The sequence below is a fragment of the Mercenaria mercenaria genome, chromosome 6 (genome assembly GCF_021730395.1).
Source record: "Mercenaria mercenaria strain notata chromosome 6, MADL_Memer_1, whole genome shotgun sequence".
NCBI lineage: Eukaryota > Metazoa > Mollusca > Bivalvia > Venerida > Veneridae > Mercenaria > Mercenaria mercenaria.
This window is the reverse complement of record NC_069366.1, coordinates 7,061,166-7,085,365: the sequence shown is the minus strand read 5'-3', so window position 1 is coordinate 7,085,365 and position 24,200 is coordinate 7,061,166. Positions and strand designations below refer to the sequence as shown.

Here is a 24,200-nt window from a genome sequence, read left to right as displayed (position 1 = left end):
AGAACCGGACATGTGTTCGTTAATTCGACGGACAATTCAAGACACAGAACAAATGATAGGTTTCAGTAACTTTTGTAAGAATAAAAGTAATTTATATACAATTACATAACATTGATTAAAAATATCTGCACTGAATTCGAACCCATACTAACATGCGTAGAAGGCTGAGAGTTTACCACTACCACCATTGTGCCATTGACTAAAGTTATCGGTTATTTTAATGAATGTAGATATTTTCAGGGTACAGGATATCGCGTAAAATAGCGAAAACACCCGAAGATATTGGGATATAGGGAAGGTATAGGGAAAGAAACGGTGTACACAAATATCGCGTAAAACAACGAGATTAATGAGCCCAGATCAATTTACCGACAATTTTTATGGATGAATACACGTCTTATACCTGGATCTATTCTAAATTCTTTATGATATGTATGATATGCAGCTGAATTGAACAATTATTAATTTTTTCTTTATATCATACGGACCTAGATTGGGATCCAAAATTCCAGAAATTTCTACTTTGTGAAAGCGAAAGTGGATTTAAAATGGCGTTGACTTGGAGAATAAGAATCCTCTTCCTTCTGATGTTCGCACCAGGAACTACAAATGACAGAGGTACCTTGTTATTTTTCTATCACTTGTACATTTTTTTGAGGGGTTTAACGACACAATCTTTGGTCAAACTGCAACTTTCGCTTTTGATGGTAGGAAAACCCCAGGTGCACCACCCCTCTGGGCATTATTTTACCACGGGCGGGCACCTGGTAGAACCACAGAGTTTCCATAAGTTAGCTGACTGGCTTCCTCACATGAAAAATTCTACGCCCCACGTGAGGCTCGAACCCACATCGGTGAGGGGCAGGTAAATCGAAGTCAGTGACCTTACCCACTCGGCCACGGAGGCCCGCTTGGTATAGTAGGCTATCTTTTGCGACAATCAGACACACTGATACATTTTTACTGTCATACCTCAAATTAGTTTAAATAATGAGACCTCGGGTAAACCGATTTTACATTCTGATATTTCATGTTGTCTACCTTGAGGTCTCGGAGGGGGATATCGACCAGTCAGAAATATATAACGATATTCAACTCCTGAGTACAATTATTTGGACAAACCTCAAATAAGTCACCGTCTTCACAGCCAACTAACTGATGCTTCTATATTTTGTAAGGCTGTGCGGCACATGAAGTAAAGGGTTAATGTGAATAGCATTATAAACAGAGGGATCAGCTAGACACCATTCCAACAACTTGTCATGTATTTGAAAGATAACCTGTCTTGGCAATCACTCTTTCTTTGATATTGCTCAAACACCGTTTTCCTGAACTGCCGATACTTTCTTAAAAATATTAATGAATTATTTACCTTAGAAAACAACCTTCTTTGATTGATATTTTTAATATGTTTAAATGCGATTTTATATATAGGGATGAAACACTTACTAGTATGCGTCTTTCTCGTAATTCCGAGCCTTCTCATTGATTCGAGCCTTTGGAATATTTGCACTTGCAGCTATTTCCTGTTTCTAAATTTTATGCATGTTGTGGCAAATCATAAGAGAGTTAAAAAGAATAAAAAGAAAATAGTATTATTCACATTAAAATAGAAATATACACAACAGAAACATTTGGCAAATCTAAAATTACTGGGATATTTATATAACCTTCTTATAGAAAACAGAAACCACTTATTTTAAAACTTTTTTGTCTGCAAACACAATTATATATCTGTTCTTAATTTTAAAAAAGAACTTTAAAAAAAAAACCTTAGTTTTTGATAGCTAGTACAAATGATCACAAGTCTCGGTTCAACAAGAAAGCATCTGGCTGTTTCAGAGGGTAAGTGTCATCATGTGATTATTCAATGACCACAATCCTTAGAATTTTTCTTCATGGGGATTTTTTAAGTTAAGATGTTGGATTATCAAACTATTGCAAAAACTCTTTTGAAACTTAAATCTGTTACTGACAAGAACTGAAATACCGGTTAAGGGGCTCGGAATAACGAGAAAAGGGCATATATCAAGATGTATAAGATATCATATTGTTATTTGTATGTATTTTAACAGCTGCACGTACACATGTTTCCATGTGCAGTGCTGTATGGGCGGCTGCGTTCTTTGAATGTGGCTGTTCCCGTTGGACTTTTGTTCTTGTTTTTCATAGGGGCCGGTATCAAACGTTGTTCTTGGAGAGAAATGACCTTTATAGAATAGTATCAAATTTTATATATACTGTATTAAAACTGCATTTAACTTTATGGGGAGGGGCGTCCATGCCCATGAGTGGTTAAGGTCGGTGACCTCAAATCACTTGACCCTCAATGCTGTGGGTTCGAAACATTCTTTAGTCCAATGTGGTTGTCAGAGAACTTGTGTATAAAAAGAACTGTAACCACTGTTTTACTCTAGCATGATCGTAAGTGGCGATTAATGGAGACTGAGCAATTGGTTTTGCTGAATCTTTGTGATGCCTCATATTTCTACTTCGATGTAAACGGGATGTGAAAACACAATATTCAGTCCTGTTTGGCACTGTATAACCTGTACTGTGTCTGTGCAAAGTAAAACCAGAACTAAAACCTCGTTTGTAGGGTAAAAGTCTTCATGAAGGGAATCTGCCTTACGGAAGGTCGGGTTCTACCAAAATGTCATAATACACGAAGGTGCACCTGGGATCTTTCTTCACCATCAAAAGCTGAAAAGTTACCATTTGACCTCAGATTGTGTCAGTGTGTCTTAAAACCCAGTAAAAAGGAAGAATCTTTGAAGAAATATTACCTATATGTTATATATTACAATTGTAATATAGTAAATATAGGCCTTTCTCCAGAACGAATTTAAACAGTGACTCATGTGGATGTGTTTAAAGATTTTCAGTAGCTTCCATCAGCTTTGGTAAGGATTTGAAAGATTGTAAAATAAAAGATAATATTCTCCTTTACGAATTCTTGTCCTTTTGATTTTTGATATATTTAAATACAGTAAATTGAATTAATAGGCAAAAAGGACAGTATATGCTATATTGAAGGAACTACCGAAATACCTGGGAAGTAAAACTTGATCCAGTTTTTTGAGATGCTGATTACTCTTTACTACACGCTTATCAATGTTGAACATTAGAGTATATAAAAGATCCCTTATTTATCACTTGATACATAAAGAAATAAAACGGATGAAATATACTAGTTAAAGCATGAAATGCAAATAACATTTGTTTGTCTTACATGTGCGAACAAATTCCACACATGAACACCATACATTTTCATATGATTACATTTTCACGTCATTCGTGAAACTATTGTATCAGGTGTTAAGGTCGGTCAGCCAGTTTCTGTAAGTTGTCTAGTTTTTCGATTTTTCGAATCCAGAAATGTAATAGGCAGCAATTCATATACTTCAACTATAAATACATTCATTTTTGATCGTTTAAGACCTCGAACTACTTTCTACCGTATGCCAAACAAACCTTATTCTGACTTGACTCATTTGTTTTAAATGTATTTTTGCTCTATTCTTTTCTGATTTTTTTTATCTTAACATGTTAGCTCGTCAAAGGATATGCTTACTTTGGTAAAATCAAATGTAACATTTCAAAGTAATGCAAGCAGTTTTATTTACTTGCTGTGTTCCAGTAAAGCAGAAATAGTATAAGGTAAAAAAGACCAGTAAAAAATAGCCTAAAAGATGCAAGATTTAATAATCATAACGACGATGTGTGCTAGCCAGAGGAAATCACACATTCGTGCATGTTTATTGGGTTTTATTGAATGTTATACCAGATTAGATATATTGAAACTTGTGACTGATTGCTGTAAAAGTACTTTTTGTTTTCAAAGTTTATTTGGCAAAAAACATATACACGTTCATTGCAAATTACAATGTAGCTGTACATACACACATCAAAGAAAAGTAAGAGTCATGTACGATTTGAGTGGAATGAACAGTCAGTCAACCGTACCTATATTAACGATATATTTTCCTAAACTGACAAGCTTAATTGTTTGAGCTGAACTCATAAAATATATGAATTTATGAATACTAGGCCATATACAAGGGCAAACCAGTAAAATATGGTATTTATTTTCATTCTGATTCATGCTACATTTTGTACATGGCAGAAAAAATGTTAAAGGAATGTATCAGAGATATCATGAAAAGAGTAATATTTTTTTTTCAGAGAACGAACTTTAATAATGATTTTTCCTCAACCATGGCATTGTTTGCCGTCAATTTTCGCACAAGTTTCAGAAATAATTGAAAAAAAAGATTTGCTGTCATCATTGATATTAATTTCTAAAAAACAGAAATATCAATTTTCTTGTCCAAAATCTCCCAATTTTATCACAGAACGTACGTTACTGATCCGGTTTCTCAAAGTAACAATTGGATTGGGTGGGACAGTAAGCATAATTCTCCCTCGCATTGAATGGTACATTTCATAATGTGTGTGTCTGTGTGTGTGTGTGCGTGTGCGTGTGCGTGTGCGCGCGCGTGTGTATGTTCGGGTTTAACGTCTTTTTCAACGTCTTTTTCAACAATTTTTCAGTATACTAAATAATTACTTATTTCAAACTGGCTCTCAGTAGACAGAACAATGATGGAAACGCGTTCATTACATATAAAGATAAATCAGCACTGAGGTCGTCTTTTTGTTATATTGCAAAATTGGCAAATGCTACCCAAGAGAAAACACAACGTTTCACATACCTGATCGCAACTCCACAAACTGTATGATACATGTCCTATTTTAATTGTTTTCTCTTGAACATGCTTTCTCAATTAATGCCACCAGTATTTCTTGTATGAGATTTTGTTGTAAATTTGTATAAAGGGTAGAAAACTCTTTACTGCTTATAATCGAACACTTGAAATGTTTATTTAATAGCGTTTAGATAAAAAAATCAAGAATTTTCGATGACCAGAAAAGAACACACTAGAGTTTGCAAGAATTCTTGGAATGTTATCTAAAAACTATTACTAGTAAATAAACTTTACAAGTTCTCAATACTTTAGAGCACTCTATAATCTGCAAGTAGTATTTTATTACAGGTAAATATGATGTCAAAAGAAGAGAAATATACTTAAAAGTACATAAATTAAATATAGAATCAGCAGTGTATTGAGTCTTTATACTTTTTGTTTTGTGTAATCTATGGATCCAATAATTAGTATAGAGCTTTGATTGATTGTCATCAGTTCTGACTTTGACACATTATGCATTGATCTACGTAATCTTTCAAAATATATGTCCAATATTGTGGCTATGACATGCGTTTTTCGTAATCATTCTGGAATATATTGTGTAGAAAATGTGAAATGTTACAATGATATTGTTTAAAGCTATAACCAAAGTCTGTATAGAACTAATACTTTCCTTTAATTTTCGAAAAGAACTTGATTCAGTACGATATATAGGGAAAGTTCGAACCAGAGAATTTAAGCAAGTTTGTATTATCCTGAATATATTTCTTTTTTTAATTTAGTAACATCGTTAGGTTCTGCATTTCCTTTCCGAAACTATCTGCTAGCATAATCGTCTATTGTTTGAGTTATATTTTAGAGAGACATGTATCAAAATTTTTCTTTTGAACTTTTTATCATTAATAATTTTAAACTTTTAAAGTTACCAGTTTTAATATGACCGGCCAGTTGGTAACAGTATTGATTTTTTACAATACCAACTGACTGAATATTTACATCTATATTAAATCCGGGTATTATAATTCAGCCTGAAAACATTAAATTTGAAGCGTCAGAAAGTAATTGAGCCATAATTGTACTGGGAATTTGGTATAATAAATTTACTAAGCGGCTTCTGGATCCTCTTGATATATCTGTTACACTAAGTGTTTGGAGAATGTTTGAAACAGAGTTTTGAGACAGAACACCGGTCTATTTCAAGTTAAGAACAAAGTTTTAAAGTTGTAAATATCTGGTTTATGGCCTAGGTAAATTTTGAAAAGTAAGTATCTCATGGCTGCGGTGCATTTTCATATTTGCAGGTGTTTCCGATCCAGAAACTTAGATCCGAGGTGGAGTGGTTCAGGAAAATTAGTTTGGTTTATCGGTCTGAGTGGTTCCAATATTTCCGCATTCATAACTTTGGTTATTGTATAATCACCCCTTAGATATGGTGCCTGCTTTTTAAATATTGTCTTTTGGCAGTTCCTATCATATATAAGCTCCATAACCTTAGATCCCCTTTCTAAATTCCAGTTTGTTTAGTTCTACCCATGTTTTCTCGATTAGGGGAAACCCATCATTTTATATGGGGACAGTACGCTGATTTTCATGGGATTACGCACTAGTGTATCATCGAAAGTTCCATGTGCATCACCGTATGAACACATCTACGGATGTCTCTAATTTATATTTTGTACTTGCATATGTAAATGTTGAGTTCTGCTCAACCTGGGGCTAGAGGGCATGGACGGTAGCATCCATTTCCACTACCGTCCGTGGACAGGCTCCATTAAACCGAGCCTGCAACATTTTGGTTTTTGTCGTGTTAAACGATCTGTGGAGTTTTCACTTTTGCTATTTGAAACGCATTGTATCAAGGTTATAAGAATACACAAGTTGTTTGATTTCATTAAAGATTATTGGCTTCATTTTAGTTTTACGTTAATGTTTCAAACTATCATTTTTCCATCATTGGCCACCCTAGTCAAGACAAGAGCGAGGCAGCGTAATCAAATTGATTATACACGTTTAATGGATCAAAAAGAAGTGTTTCATTTACAATTTATGTTAAGATACGCGCGGTGTGTGTAACAGTACGTTTCTAAACTAAAGCTACTAATGTCAATAAATCTCACATAGGTGAGGGTAATGCAACTTTGGTTAAAGAATTCCAAAGGTCAATGCCCCTAGGGATACTTCCCCCTCTATCTTCTTAATATATTTTGTTATTTAGACACATATCACTTTCTTTTACAACGTATTCTTTCTTCATGTCCTCTTGCACACCAACCCTATCTACGTCTTCCCATACCATAGACGATTCTACCCTACCCTAAATTTTAAAGAATGAGTTTGTACTTTTCCTATAAGCTAAAACTACTTACTTCCCAAATATACCCACTACAATCCCCATTTAAAAAGTAAATAAAACAGATTCGGTCTAAAATTAGAAATTCTTACTGTATTTTATTTATAGAATAAATCCAGTGTTTACATCACATGATCACTTAAATATGGCAGATATACCCTGATATGAAATTACCTCTACCGATAGAGATTGTATATGTTGTGCCTGATTAATCAATGAATATTGTATATAACGAATATGCACTTTCAAGAGTTTGTATAAGTGTGGAATAATTTGTTGGTGTCAGCGATGATTTGGATTATAATGTTTCTTTTTCTGACGATCATGACTCCAACTTTAAATGACACAGGTACTCTTTAATCTATGATTTTTTATTTACATGTAAATTGAACTTGCCTTTTTGGGGATGCCATTTCATTAAACTTTTTAGTAAACTTAGCTGCATCAATATTATAATTGTATGTTGGCTATTTCTAACACATCTTGTTAAGAGGTCACAATAACAGTTTTAAATGATGAACTATTGCATGCTCATTTTTAGTTTGTACGCTACAATACACAGTTGAAATGGCAGATATCAGATATCACTTTAAGCGTGTTACCTATTTTTTTCTTTCAATCTAATTTAACTTTTTGTTACGTCAGGTGTTTGCTTTAAAGAGACTGATTCTGATATGCAAGGTATGTGGCCTATGGTCCACGTAATGGCAATAAGAGCCAATATACAAGACTGGACGATTGATAGACTTGCTTCTGTTTATCATATTAAGCTACTGTATAGCTACTGTGCAGAACATAGATTGCATGTGATATTTTTCACCTTTACAGCAAACCAGTTCTCATTTTTATAACGGAGTTTAGAAAGCCTGGTTAAATTGGGACTAAACAGAAAAAGTGATAAAATACAACAGCATATTTACTTTTCAATTAATCAAGCTTTATAAACAATTATATCTCATTATTGCTTGATTTTTATAAAAAAAAATAATAATTAAATAAAAAATATGCATTCAGGCCCTTTTTGATAATAATGAATAATTCATCTATAAATAAATCATATGTATTTTGAACAATGATATCTGTTTATTGCTGGATTTTATCATGAAGGTCCATATTTTTTTCTTTTTCATTTATTGAAAATGCAACTGAGCGCTTCTTTAGTTTCAAATAAAATCCAGAAATATTCAGTTTTTCTGTTTTTATTTTGTTAGTTAGATACAAAAAGGTCATAATTAATTAATTATTGACAAAAAATGTTTGTCATTTCTCTTATTGAGTTTTAAATAATTATTTCATTTTTCATTAAATATGAGAATTGTCTCGATGTAACAATTATAATCTAATTGCTCAGGACATTACTTAACAAGAATGAGCAATTACAATTAGTATATAATCACATAAAATAATTTTGTGAATAATCTGAAAAAACAGTTTCATTTCAATCAGTGAAATGTATAGCACTAGAAATAAGCAATTATCATTACATATCAATGAAATTTATGATCATCTGACATGGACTACATGTCAAGTCTATATTGGTTATATGGGCCCTTATCAGACTGGACCAGACAGGATCCTGTTTATTGGGGATTAAAGTTTCTGGCTTTTAGGGAGGGGATGGGGTATCACTTATATAGTAGATTTTCTTTGCCTTTAATTATTGTTATGGTTTTGTTTTTGTTGGAAAATAACTAATAACAAATGTCATCCTGGAACAAAACTGTAAATAAGCACTACTTAAACTGGATATGTTTGCAGTTAAGGATACAATTGACTGAAACCCATACATGTAATTAGAAATATGAATAACTAGTTCATAACATTTATGTAAAAATAAAAAAGTAACATTTTTATGTATACACAGTACTGCATGTTAGGTTAAAACAGTATACACCTAATATATGTATAATTGATATCAGTTAGGAGGTTTTTAACAAATGACTGTTATACATGACATTTAATTGTAAATGTTCTTCTACAAACAAAGTTATTTCATATATTTACCAAAGTAAAATATATTTGATCAGGAATAGCTAAGTATGAAAATCAATAACTTACAAATCATTGAAAACAGGTTGCTTACCTCGAATAATGAGTGTTTAAGATAAAAACCTACATGTATCAAACCGTTTTGTAGGATTAAATAAGAAAGATATAATACACCATATGTTAGAATTATAATATGATATTTAGAACGTTAAAATATTAATGAATATTTGATTTATTTACCTTACAAAACAACCTTCTTTGATATTTCTAAGTATGTTTAAATGCGATTTTATATAGAGGGATGAAACACTTATGCCTCTTTCTCGTAAATCCGAGCCTTCTCATTGATCCGAGCCTTTGGAAAATTTGCACTTGTAACTATTTCCTGTTTCTAAATTTTATGCATGTTTTGGCAAATCATATGACGGTTAAACAGGAAAAAAAGAAAATAGCATTACTCACATTAAAATAGAAATATACACAACAGAAAAAAATTGGCAAATCTAAAATCACTGGCCAGGGGTAATATATAACCAACTTATAGAAAACAGAAAACTTATTGTAAAACTTTTTTGTCTGCAAACACAATTATATATCTGTTCTTAATTTTAAAAATGAATTTTTTTTTTCAAAAAAAAAAAAAAGCCTAAGTTTTTGAGAGCTAGTACAAAGATCACCAGTCTCGGTTCAACCAGAAAGCATCTGGCTGTTTCAGAAGGTAAGTGTCATCATGTGAAGCATTGACAACAATCCTTAGAATATTTCTACATGGGGATATCATATTGTTATTTGTATGTATTTTCACAGTTGCACATACACATATTTCCATGTGGAGTGCTGTATGGGCGGCAGCGTTCTTTGAATGTGGCTTTTCCTGTTGGACTATTGTTCTTGTTTTCCATAGGGGCCGATATCAAACGTTGTTCTTGGAGAAAAACGGCCTTTATAGAATAGTATAAAATTTTATAAGTACTGTATTAAAACTGCATTGAACTTTATGGGGTGGGGCGTCCATGTCCATGAGTGGTTAAGGTCGGAGATTTCAGATCACTTGACCCTCAACGTTGTGGGTTCGAAACATTCTTTAGTCCCATGTGGTTCTCAGAGTACTTGTGTATAAAAAGAACTGTAACCACGGTTTCATAAGTGGCGATTAAAAGAGACGGACCAGTTGGTTTTGTTGTATCTTTGTGATGCCTCATATTTTAATTTCTATGTAAACGGGATGTGAAATCACAATATTTAGTCCTGTTTGGCACTGTATAACCTGTACTGTGTCTGTGCAAAGTAAAACCAAAACTAACACCTCGTTTGTAGGCTACCGGTAAAAGTCTTCACGAGGGGAAGGTCGATGGTTCTACCAATATGTCATAATACATGAAGGTGCACCTGGGGTCTTTCTTCACCATTAAAAGCTGGAAAGTTACCATTTAATTTCAGATTGTGTCGTAAAACCCAGTAAAAAGAAAGAATCCTTGAGGAAATATTACCAATATGTTCTATATTACAAGTGTAATATAGTATATATAGGCCATTTTCTCCAGTATATATAGGCCATTTTCTCCAAAACGAATTTAAACAGTGACTCCTGTGGATGTGTTTAAAGATTTTCAGTAGCTTCCGTCAGCTTTCGTAAGGATTTGAAAGATTGTAAAATATAAGATAACATTCTCTTTACGAATTTTTATCCTTTTGATTTTTAATTTATTTAAATACAGTAAAATAAATTAATAGGCAAAAAGGACACTAACGCATTTATATTTCTTTTGAATTTATTAAACAGTATATGCTATATTGAAGGAACTGCCGAAATACCTGGGAAGTAAAATTTGATCCAGTGTTTTGAGATGCTGATTAGGCTTTACTACACGCTTATCAATGTTGAATATATTAGAGTATATAAAAGATTTTCTATCACTTGATATATAAAGAAATAAAACAGATGAAATATACTAGTTAAAGCATGAAATGCATATAATATTTGTTTGTCTTACATATGTGAACAACTTCCACATATGAACACCATACATTTTTATATTAATACATTTTTACGTCATTCGTACAAATATTGTGTCAGGTGTTCGGTTCAGTCAGCCAGTTTCTGTAAGATGTCTTGTTTTTCGATTTTTAAATCCAAAAATGTAATAGGCAGCAATTCATATACTTCAACTATATATATACATTCGTTTTTGATCGTTTAAGACCTCGAACCACTTTCTACCGTATGTCAAACAAACCTTATTCTGACTTGACTCATTTGTTTCAAATGTATTTTTGCTTTCTGTTCTTTTCTGATTTTTTATCTTAACATGTTAGCTCATCAAAGGATATGCTTACTTTAGTAAAATCAAATGTAACATTTCAAAGTATTACAAGCAATTTTATTGGAAATTGCTAATTGTTGTGTTCCAGTAAAGCAGAAATAGTATAAGGTAAAAAAGACCAGAAAAATAGCCTAAAATGCAAGATTTAATAATCATAAGGACGATGTGTGCTAGCCAGAGGAAATCACACATTCGTGCATGTTGATTGGATTTTATTGAATTTTATATTACATTAGAGATATTGAAACTTGTGACTGGTTGCTGTAAAAGTACTTTATTTCAAAATTTATTTGGCAAAATACATGTACACGTTCATTGCAAATTACAATGTAGCGGTTCATACACACATCAAAGAAAAGTAAGTCATGTACGATTTGGGTGGAATGGACAGTCAGTCAACTGTACATATATTAACGATATATTTTCCTAAACTGACAAGCTTAGTCGTTTGAGCTGAACTCATAAAATATATGAATTTATGAATACTAGGCCATATACAAGGGCAAACCGGTAAAATATGGTATTTATTTTCATTCTGATTCATGCTACATTTTGTACATGGCAGAAAAAATGTTATATGAATGTATCAGAGATCTCATGAAAAGAATAATTTTTTTTCAGAGAGCGTACTTTAATAATGATTTTTGTTTGCCGTCAGTTTTCGCAAATGTTTCAGAAATAATTGAAAAAAAATGCTGTCATCATTGATATTAATTTCTTAATAACAGAAATATCAATTTTCTTGTCCAAAATCTCCCAATTTTATCACAGAACATACGTTACTGATCCAGTTTCTCAAAGTAACAATTTGACTGGATGGGACAGTAAGCATAATTCTCCCTCGCATTGAATGGTACACTACGTACTGTTGAAAAACGTAGGTTCGGGGGTGAGGGTTTATACTCCATTGATAAAATAACACTACAGTTACAGTTTTCCATGTTAGTTTATTTAGAGATATAGTCTAAGTGGTGGAAATATAATCATCAAAATTATAATTCTCTCATTCCTCTGGTCTGAAGTCACTTATTTTGTTATAATTGTAAAATATTACATTTCTTGTTTCTAGATCCTATGATCTGTATTTTCAAGGTCCGAGCGAAAAGAAAAGAAAATCCCCTCTAACTCTAACAAACCAGACATGTTTACAATGGTACATGATGACAATATACCCTGATAAAATGATACAAAATCATACACACTCCAGTTCCAAGCAATTTATGAGGGTAACTGGTGAATGACAACTCAAGTAGCTGAGACCAAGGTTTCTCATCAGGAGAATCAATTAATAAATCAGCTTTAATAAGACTGCTAAATTTACAACAGTACTAAACTGAAAAACTGAAAAACTTAAACTGTTTTATTTGATTAAACGCCTATTTTTACGTAAAACATATTCAATGGCGTTTTACAAATACATAAAAATACGACAAAAAGTAAGACATTTTAAATGACAAATGACATAAATGAGCATAAATAACATTGTGAATAAACTATTTAGTAAGCATTAAAGAAAAGATCAGGCATCACATACAATTAATAAGATATTAGAGTATTAAGATACAGTAAGATGGCTGTTTGTTATTAAGTAAGAATAAGTGGGCTATTGCGACAGAAATTATTTTAAACAACTGTATTTTTGTATTTGTTATAAAATAGTTCACATTCGAATGTATTTACACAACAAAATCATCCAGTTCACGTTATTCAATCTCTTAAAATTCACAGACAAAGTCTCTAAATGAGTGCAAAGTAATTTCCAAAATAATGAGTATTCAACTTCTTTTTGAAAACATCTATTGTGTCTGAGTTCCTTATTTCGAGAGGCAATTCATTCCAGAGTTTAGGTCCAACAGTACCAAAACTTCTGTCGCTGAACGTTTTGCGCTTGTTGAAAGGAACAACGACACACCCAGTAACGGAATTTGAAGAACGCAAGTTCCTTGTCTGTGTTTGTTTTATGAGAAGTTCAGAAAGATATTCTGGAGAGTTTCCAACTGAACAAATATACATGTATGTGAGTATTTTGAATGTGGTTCTGGCTTTGATTGGTAGCCAGTGAAGATCATACAGCGCTTGCTTGGAATTGTCATATTTTCTTCGATTTAGCACAAGTTTGCACACATGTTCTGAATTCGTTGCATTTTGTTTACTTCGCTTTGAGCAATACCATACAGAATGACATTACAATAATCTAAATGGGATATCACAAATGATAGCACAAGGGTTTCGGTAGCGTCTTTGGTGAGTTATTTCCGGATACATTTTACTCTGAAGTAGTTGAGCATTGCTGCTCTACACTTTCGTTTTACATGCTCATTTAGATCCAAGTTTTCATCCAGGTATGCACCTAGATATCGAATAAAGCTAAATGATTTCACTTCATCACCTACAATGCATATTTTGTCAATTGAACACTTAGAGAGCTGTTGCCTACTACCAAACATGATGAACTCGGTTTTTGAAGTGTTCATTTTGAGCTTATTTTCATTCATCCAGTTATTGATTGTTTTAGCACATTGTTCAAGTTCTTGTATTGCCTGGGATTCTACTGTTGGAGATGATGGTTTAAAGCGTTTATTAGCAGTGTGGTCATCTGCAAAGCCGTTAACTGAAATCGAGGGCGGAATAACATCAAACAGTGTCCCCGCATATGTCAAATATAGCCAGGGTCCTAAGCAGCTCCCTTGTGGAACGCTACAATTTAATTGGCGTGGAAATGACATGGCCGAATTGACACTTACACGGCAACTTCTGGGGCGCAGATAGGAATCTACCCAGCTCAGTGCTGTTCCACGAACGCCATACTGCTTGTTTAACACATCAACAAGAATGTCATGATCTACAGTATCAAAGGCGGCACTGAGGTCGATGGCAATTAGCGCCTTGACTTCTTTCTTAGAAGTAAATCATTTACTAGACGTAACAATTCTGATTCGCAAGAATGTTTCTTCCTGTAAGCAGATTGGGTTTTTGGTAGAAGATTGTGTTTGTTTACATGATCATTGAGCCTAAACAGAGCTGTTTTGTCAATTAATTACTAAAATATTACTTATTTCAAACTGAGTCTCAGTAGACAGAACAATAATGGAAACGCGTTCATTACATTATAAAGAAAAATCAGCACTGAGGTCCTCTTTTTGTTATATTGCATAATTGGCAAATGCTACCCAAGAGAAACCACAACGTTTCATATACCTGATCGCAACTACGCAAGCTGTATGATACATGTCCTATAATAAGTATTTTTTCTTGAAAATGCTTTCTTAATTAATGCCACCAGTATTTCTTGTATGAGATTGTGTTGTAAATTTGTATAAAGGGTAGAAAACTCGTAACTGCTTACAATCGAACACTTGAAATGTCTATTTAATAGCTTTTAGATGAAACAATCAAGAACTTTCGATGACCAGAAAAGAACACACTAGAGTTCCAAAGAATTCTTTGAATGCTATTTAAAAACTATTAAATAAACTTTACAAGTTCTCAATTAGAGCACTATATCTGCAAGTAGTATTTTATTACAGGTAAATATGATGTCAAAAGAAGAGAGATATTCTTAAAAGTACATAACATAGAATCAGCAGTGTATTAAGTCTTTATATTTTTTTTATTATTTTTTTTTGTTATTTGTGGATCCAAAAATGAGTATAGAGCTTTAATTGGTTGTCATCAGTTCTGACTTTGATACATTATGCATTGATCTGTGTAATCTTTCAAAATATGTGCCCAATCTTGTGGCTATGACATGTTTTATTTTGTAATCATTTTGTTATATATTGTGTAGAAAATGTGTAATGTTACAATGATATTGTTAAAAGCTATAACCAAAGTCTGCATAGAACTAATACTTTCCTTTAATTTTCGAAGAGAACTTGGATTCAGTACGATATATAGGGAAAGTTTGAACCAGAGAATTCAATGCAAGTTTGTATTATCCTGAATATATTTCTTTTTTCATTTAGTAACATCGTTAGGTCCTGCATTTCCTTTCCAAAACTATCTGCTAACATAATCGTCTATTGTTTGAGTTATATTTTAGAGAGACATGTATCAAAATTCTTATTCTGAACTTTTTATCATTAATAATTTTAAAGTTTTAAAGTTACCGATTTTAATATGACAAGCCAGTTTACAATACCAACCGACTGAATATTTACATCAATATTAAATCCGGATATTATAATTCAGCCTGATAACATTAAATTTAAAGCGTCAGAAAGTAATTCAGCCATAATTGCACTGGGAATTTGGTATAATAAATTTTCGATGCGGCTTCTGTATCCTCTTGATATATCTGTTACACTACGTGTTTGGAGAATGTTAGAAACAGAACTTTGAGACAGATCACCGGTCTATTTCAGGTTAAGAACAAAGTTTTAAGGTTGTAAATATCTGGTTTATGGTCTAGGTAAGTTTTAAAAAGTAAGTATCTCATGGCTGCGGTGTTTTTTCATATTTGTAGGTGTCTCCGATCCAGAAACTTAGATTCAAGGTGGAGTGGTTCAGGAAAATTAGTTAAAACACGTTTGGTTTATTGGCCTGAGTGGTTCCAATATTTCCGCATTCATAACTTTGGGTATTGTATAATCACCCCTTGGATATGGTGCCTGCTTTTTAAATATTGTCTTTTGGCAGTTCCTATCATATATAGGCTCCATAACCTTAGATCCCTATTCTAAATTTCAGTTTGTTTAGTTCTACCCATGTTATCTCGATTAGGGCAAACCCATCATTTTATATTGGGACCATACGATGTTTCAAACTATTATTTCTCCATCATCGGTCACATTAGTCAAGACAAGAGCGAAGCAGCGTAATCATATCAAAAATAAGTGTTTCATTTACAATTTATGTTAAGATACGCACGGTGTGTGTAACAGTACGTTTCTAAACTAAAGCTACTAATGTCAGCAAATCTCACATAGGGGAGGGTAATACAACTTTGGTTAAGGTATTCCAAAGGTCAGTGCCCCTAGGGATACTTCCTCCTCTATCTTCTAAAGATATTTTGTCATGCAGACACATATCACTTTCTTTTGCGACGTATTCTTTCTTCATGTCCTCTTGCACACCAACCCCATCTACGTCTTCCCATACCACAGACGATTCCACCCTAACCTAAATTCAAAGAATGAGTTTGTACTTTTCTATAAGCTTAAACTATTTTCTCCCGAAACATACCCACTTCAATCCCCATTTAAAAAGTAAATAAAACACGATTCGGTCTAAAATTAGAAATTCTTACTGTATTTTATTTATAGATCAAGTGTTTACATTACATGATCACTTCAATATGGAAGGTATACCCGGATATGAAATTACCTCTACTGATAGAGATTTTATAGTATGTTGTGCCCGAATTAATCAATGAATATTATACATAACGAATATGCAGTTTCAAGAGTTTGTATAAGTGTGGAATAATTTGTTGGTATCAGCGATGATTTGGATTATAATGTTTCTTTCTCTGACGATCATGATTCCAACTTTAAATGACACAGGTACTCTTTAATCTCTGACTTTTTATTTACATGTAAATTTAACTTGCCTTTTAGGGATGCCATTTCATTTAACTTTTTGGTAAAATTAGCTGCATCAATATTATAACTGTATTTTGGCTATTTCCAACATATCTTGTTAACCTTTAGCCTGCTAAATTTCTAAAATGAACTGGTCCATCATTCAAGTGGGCAGTACCACTCATTATTCAAAAGGGTGTTCACTGAAAATTTACGGACTGAATAGCGAACAGTGCAGACCATGATCAGACTGCACGGATGTGCAGGCTGATCTTGGTCTACAATGGTCGCAAAGGCAGAATCACATGCCGCCAGCAGTCTAAAGGTTAAGAGGTCACAATAACAGTTTTAAATGATGAAATATTGCATGCTCATTTTTTAGTTTGTGGGTTACTTTCGGTTTTATAATACACAATTCAAATGGCAGATATCGGATATCGTTTTAAGCGTGTTACCTTTTTTTTTCTTTCGACCTGATTTAACTTTTTGTTACATTTAACAGGTGTTTGCTTTAATTATTGTTATGATTTTTTTTGAAAATAACTAATAACAAATATTATCCTGGAACAAAACTGTAAGTAAGCACTACTTAAACTGGATATGTTTGCAGTTAAGGATACAATTGACCGAAATTCATACATGTAATTAGAAATATGAATAACTACTTCATAACATTTATGTAAAAACAAAAAAGTAACATTTTTATGTATACACAGTACTGCATGTTAGGTTAACACAGTATGCACCTAACATCTGTATAATTGAGATCAATTAGGAGGTTTTTAACAAATGAATGTTTTACATGACATTTAATTGTAAATGTTCTTCTATAAAAATAGTTATTTCACATATTTACCAAAGTAAAATATATTTGATCAGGAAAAGCTAAGTATGAAAACCAATAACTTGCAAATCATTGAAAACAGGTTGCTTACCTTGAAGAATGAGTGTCCTACATTGTCAAACCGTTTTGTAGGATTGAATAAGATAAATATAATACAACATATGTTAGAATTATAATATGATATTTAGACCGTTAGGCTAAAAAGAGTTTTATATCAACCCATGTATATGCTATAAGATCTTTAAATTGCGTCTTTCATGTTTGGAAATTTTAATAAAGAACATATATTTTTCCCTATACTTAGAACAATTAACAATCAACAACGTTGAACATAGGCCTAATGTATACTTTACCCATATAAACGGCCGGTCAGTTCTACAATGAAGAACAACCAATTCGATCCTTGAAAACAGAAACCCTCAATTGACATTGTTTACAAGTATTTCACATCTAAGAATAGAACGGTAATAGTCAGAAAACCTTTGAAAACGATCTTTACCGTATTCAATTCAAACTTCTACGCATTTGATATATTTCAGAGGGTCAGTCAGCCGATACTCTACCTACATGCATGCCATTCAGTGCAATTTTTATATGGCATACTGGTGGTGGAGATGATACATCCTTCTATCAGCAAATGCGTTTGATAATAAAACTGATTCTTGATTTTCCTGAATGCACAGAGGTATCGTTGGTCAGAGTTGGCGCAAAAGTAAACACAAAAATGCGTTTTAGAAAGGAAAGCACAAACCAAAGTTGGATCTATCAACTGGTACAGCACAAACCTGGGCACTCTGGAACACATGTTATCCCAAAAAGAAAAATCAGCGACGCTATTCTCAGAAACGAAAATCATAAAATGGCAGAGGAAGTGTTCTTAGTAGTAAATAACAATTCAGTAATAGCTGATAAACAGGAAGCAGCTAAAGCGCTTAGAAAGAAAAACACATGGATTATTTTCTCTGGAGAACCGACATCAAAACATGTTTGGACAGATCTTGCAACTGACATTTTCCATTTCGTGATATTAGAGGACAACACTGGTAGCATTAATTGTACTGCAAAGTCCATCCTAATTCAAACTTGTCGGGGTAATTTTAATTTTAATATTCCTGTTGTCGTTTCTTGCCATACATCTATGGCTAGTTTAGAAATAGTTAAGATTAAATTTAATACATTTATTTAGTAAAAGACCGTTTCATCAAATGACTGAAACTTTAATAATCAAAATCAAGCTGAATGAAAACTTTTACGTTTTTATTGTGTCTAGTACATGTATAATTGATGTTTTTTTTAATATTTCCGTAAAATAACTTACATTTACCAAACCTGAAACATATTTGTAGATATTATACCAGACACAGACTCAATAATGGACGATCGTAACTGTCATATAGATGTCCATTCAACTATAAACAGCATCATCATCGTTTTGATGATCATATATTACTTCCTGCATGAGCGTGTGAAAAGAAATTTGCAGAGTCTTTGCAGTACATGTTTCCGAAAAGATAACACTCCAGTTGCAGAACATAGTGCAGACGGACAAGACCAGGAACTAAATGATAGGAATGAGAACCAGTTCACCAAAGTATGTAACAAACCTTTTCATGTGCCAACAATCGATAGCAAAAATCAAAATATATGTATCAGAGTTTTAAATGAAATATCCAGGATTTTTTTCACGCCTCTTAACAGTGAATTATTGCATATCACTAACATTACTTTATCCAATGTTTAATCCAAAGAAATTTTATCCGACTGCATGTTTCATTGCACTTCTATGTAATAACCGGATGATTATAATAGACATTATGCAGCAAGAAACTCGTAATACAAACAGAGACGTCTTTCCATTTAATGTTGTCAGTTTTACGTTTTAGTTCAGGTTTTTCCGTCTCAAATCTGCTACAGATTTAAGTCATTAGAACTGATTTTATACAAAGGAGTATCACAGAAATTACAAAGACTTGATTACAATAAAAAAAACAAAACACTAGATATGAACATAGTGTAACAGTTAAGTAGTATTTTTGATATACATTTAAGCTGAGATTTTACACGCCCGTGGGAATGGGTTGTCCGTTAATCTGTGAGTAATTATGTTTCTGTTCAATAACGTAAGAATGCTTTAACTTTAGAACTTGATATGGTATTAATCATAGTCAGTGAATGTCACTTGTAGCAGGTACTTTTTAAGTCAATGGATCAAAACGCAAGGTCACAGTGACCGGTGGGACAACTATCGTTTTCGCACCTTAAGAAAACCGCGGCCTTAGATCCTCAAAGTTGGCACGTACATTGCCCATGTTCCAATAGATGAACTGTTATGATTTTGAGATAAATGAGCCAATGAGCAAAATCAAACTGGCCATTATTACTAAAAGAACATTCACCAATGACTCCTTTTGATTTGGGAATTTCTTAGTCAAGTTCATAACCACTGTCATGTTACTTGTTTTGCTGGAAATATTATATCATGTTGCTGGTCGTCCATCCGTTTGCAAAAGTAATTTCTGCTCAATAACTTCTCAAGATATTTACATATGGCCCTTAGCCTTGGCGCGTTTCTTTTGGCGTATTTTGCCCCGGACAGTGGTGCTCTTTTTTATTATATAAAAACAATTTTTATTGGAAGTGATTTGAATATTTTTGCAAGCATTGAAATAGAATTGCTTATTTTAACATTTTTTGTTGCATGATATTAAAATTTAGAGACAGATACGAAATGTTTTACAGGAACAATTGGGTCTTGATGCAAACGCCAGTACGACTGTGGAGGGAGAAATTCTCGACATGACTGTAGCTGGACGACAATCCAACCTACCTATTCCTCCTATAGCAAGACAAGACTTTGAGCAAGAGGAACATCCGTTGATCAATCAACAAAATGGCAATGGAGAACAAACATAACCTAGTAAGCGTTTCTACTATACATAAATCCGTAATAACGAAGTAGACAAAGTCCTGTCCTGGAGCCAGAGATACCTTATGTCACCAATATATCAAATGAGCACTATAATATAGTAAGCATTTCTGACATACATAAATCCATAATGACGAATTAAATTAACAGAATCGTCGAAGGGAACTTTTTCATTATTTTGGTACGATCTAATTGGTTGCTTTCTAAAAACATTATGAGTTTATCTCGTTTCATGTCACTGACCGTTAGATTCATGTCTAAATTGTCGTCTGAAACAATAATTATTTGTATGTTGGATTTTTGTATTTAACTATATATTTTTTTTTATATAAATCCTTTTGAATTCAGATTTAAAGGCTGCTTTCCAGTAAGTATTACTGGAATCAACCTTCTGCGATCTAACTAATAGAAATAATGATATCTGGCATATGTGACAGTTTAAATATGAAGATGGCAAAGATAAATATACCAGAAGTGTTTATATTCTAATTAGTAATAGTAGGTTTAGAATAGACTTTGACAATCTATTTATGCCATTAAAATGTACGAAATATATTTACTGTCATAATTAGAAGCTCTTATTCTTTTGTCTTCTATTCCACCTGTATACCCCTGTAAGTCTGTGCGTATAATACCAAAAATGATATTTTCATCCAATAAAATGTCAGCAGCAACATTTTGTGCTACAAAATGTTAATTTGTACTTATGTCTTACTTTGATGTCTAGTGTGCTTAATTTTTATGATTTTGCTAACATGCCCTACGTTTACATCAGAAATTTATAGGATAACACATGAAAATGGCTGTGAAAGGTCAATCTCCAGTTTGAAAATATTATAGGGGTATATTGATATCGAAACACGGCAGCTTAGAAAAAGGCATACCAGGTGTTTAATAGATTTTGCTTAATTTTAACATATACATGTAGCAAAATGACAAACAAGGAGGCATGAATTAATCTTAAGCTTAAAACCTGAAGACAAAAAATTACATATATTTGATTTCCAATTATTGACACTTTACCTCTTCAGAGGCTTTTAAAACAATATGGAATTCATAAAGTAAGGGAATTTAATAACCTATGAAAATTAACAGACGCGAGTGTAAGTTAGAAATTGTTTATTTTCCTTATCTCCGCTAGGGAATCCAGCGAATCGAAATGCTGGCAAGAGAAGCATGTTTCACTGAAATGGAGAGTCGTTCCTAGTAAGGGATATAAATCAACCGAATTTATCTTTTACTCATTTATTGTGCACCTAGCAGTTACTCATATTCATAAACGACTTCAGCAACCGTTGTTTCCTGGTTTCGTGTTCCTTTCGCAACTGTTTCACAGATTATTTTCTTTATACATATATAATTTTCAATTTTATTAAGCATATGTTAGCTCTTAATGACAGATGTCTTAAAAGAATTACATTCGCTGGTACTCTGAGAAGTATGGCCTATGTTAACCAAACAATCATGCTCACCCTGACTCATTATTATGGTGATAGCAACTGCAATAAAAATACAACATAACTCACAGTGTTACTTAAGCGGAACTTATGTTTATTTCAGGCACTTGTATGGGTTCCTTAACAAGCTACAACGACAAGGAAGCGTTTTGGATCAAGTCAAAAATCCTTCCCTTGAAGAGATACTTTTTTTTTGCAAACAGAAGACCGGAGGCAGATAAAACTGACATCTTAACTCAACAGTGTATCGCAACTCAGCGACCACAATAGTTTGTTTATCAAAAAAAGCCTAAGACATGTAATGTCATTACAATAGAATATAGTATATAAAGCATTTTCAGTAGTAAATAGCAAATTATTTAGAGTTTATGCCTTGGTCACAAAATTGTACGACGTCCGTACGGTTTAAAAAAATCGTACGAGTCCACAAATCTTAGAATCTTTACGGTCTCTGTACAATCGCAGTGTCTGATTGCAGTACCAACGGACCCCGTACGATCTTTCGAGGATGCAGTAGTAAGATATCCGTACGGACGTCACAAACAAGCTGTGCGTAGCTCGCAAGGAGCCCGGTCGTATCTCGTGGGTTCATACGGCGCTCGCACAGCACTCCTACGGTATCCGTAGTACCACCTTGAATCACCAAGGAAGTCAAGTTCAAGAAGTAATTATTTTTGTTTAATGATACATGTACGTTGAACGATTACTTCAAAATATGCTCATATTTCTCTGTGTGCTTATGCTACCTGTGTTTATATTTTCACTGCAAATAAGCGTGTGCTTCGAACTTCTTAGCTTATAAAGATTATATACACATGTATGTCATATTATATATTGTCACTTGCCATTCCGTAACCCAGAGTCATACTTTATTGTTACATATTGTTCTTTAGTCAGGATATTTTCATCATTTTATATATTCAAGATTTTCAGTAAACCTTAAACTCGAAACTTGAATTTTCGCCAATTTGATTGACTTAAGCTTGTGCTTTTTCATTTGAAGTGTCATTCAGTTTAAGGGAGTATAGAAACATAGAACCCAATTGCTTTTATAGAACTGTGCAGATGCAACTTTCTATAGTTTGTTTCAAATCGGAGTCAACTAAATTTTTAAGAAAATCTCTTGAAGCATAACTTTTGATAATATGTTATTAGCAAAAAGAGTGCGTTAGGTTTTCATAAATACATGCATATTCTTTCACCTGTTTTTCAGTGGTGAAATGAATCTATTTTTCCTAAACAGGGAGATAATTTATGGGCTATAGATTATGTAAAATATGTAATTGCTCTCCCTCCTTATTTGAATAGGTAAATGTGATTTTCAGGTGTTTTTCAGTTTTTAAAAGACATAAAGGTAGTTATCATATACCTTGTATTAATGAGTTTCATAGAAGGTAATTATAGATGATTGACATTGATGAATACCTGCTTTGTAAATACTTGATGTTTATAATGAATAAATATTGAATATTGCACAGTTCTTGCTTTAATTTTGCCCTTTACTTTTGACAACCGTTCTTTCTATAGTTTGTACTTTCGAATTAATCACTAGTTAAACATAATGAAAGTGGATAAAGTTATAAAAAACCAAACATTATTTGAATGATCTCCGTATTAACTAGTTATTACGCGTTTTCTAGATTTGACACTTTTAGGACAAAATACATGTATTCTGATATGTTTTCCGAAGAATAGGGTTCCGTGCGATTACAGTTACAAACAGAAATTTAAGAGACGTGATATTTCTAATCTTTTAATGGGACTTATAGCATTACAAATAAATATTTGATAACTAAAAATATGTATATGTAAACTAAGGCTTTAAATTCGTCAGCATTCTCTAAATACGTATGACAATGTCATCCATTTAGCATGTATCATGCGAAAAAATGTGAAATGCAATAAAGTCAATCAATAATTATTCCATTGTGAATCCACACACTATGTATAAATATAGGCATATGCTCAGTTGCATCAAAATGTTCTTCATCTAATTTGGCAACAGCGTTTAAGACATTGTCCTGTTGCGTCGCTGCAGTTGCTTGTTTTGTAAGTATGTGGTCCGATAAATTGTACTAT

At 32.9% G+C, this 24,200-nt stretch overlaps 1 protein-coding gene across 3 annotated transcripts; it reads left to right on the top strand.

Annotated features, from left to right (window-relative positions):
- Window positions 1-290: 290 nt before the first annotated feature.
- On the top strand, window positions 291-23,594 carry LOC128557562 (uncharacterized). Of its 3 annotated transcripts, none has more exons than XM_053545016.1 (5): window positions 291-618; window positions 18,278-18,829; window positions 19,085-19,329; window positions 20,478-20,655; window positions 22,225-23,594. In XM_053545016.1, the coding sequence occupies exons 1-4, from the start codon at window positions 549-551 to the stop codon at window positions 20,649-20,651; spliced, it is 1,041 nt and encodes a 346-aa protein (XP_053400991.1). In that variant the 5' UTR covers window positions 291-548; the 3' UTR covers window positions 20,652-20,655; window positions 22,225-23,594. The 3 variants fall into 3 exon arrangements, with proteins under 3 accessions (XP_053400991.1, XP_053400993.1, XP_053400992.1); XM_053545018.1 differs by lacking the exon at window positions 291-618 and adding an exon at window positions 7,207-7,408; XM_053545017.1 differs by lacking the exon at window positions 291-618 and adding an exon at window positions 16,662-16,876.
- Window positions 23,595-24,200: the final 606 nt, after the last annotated feature.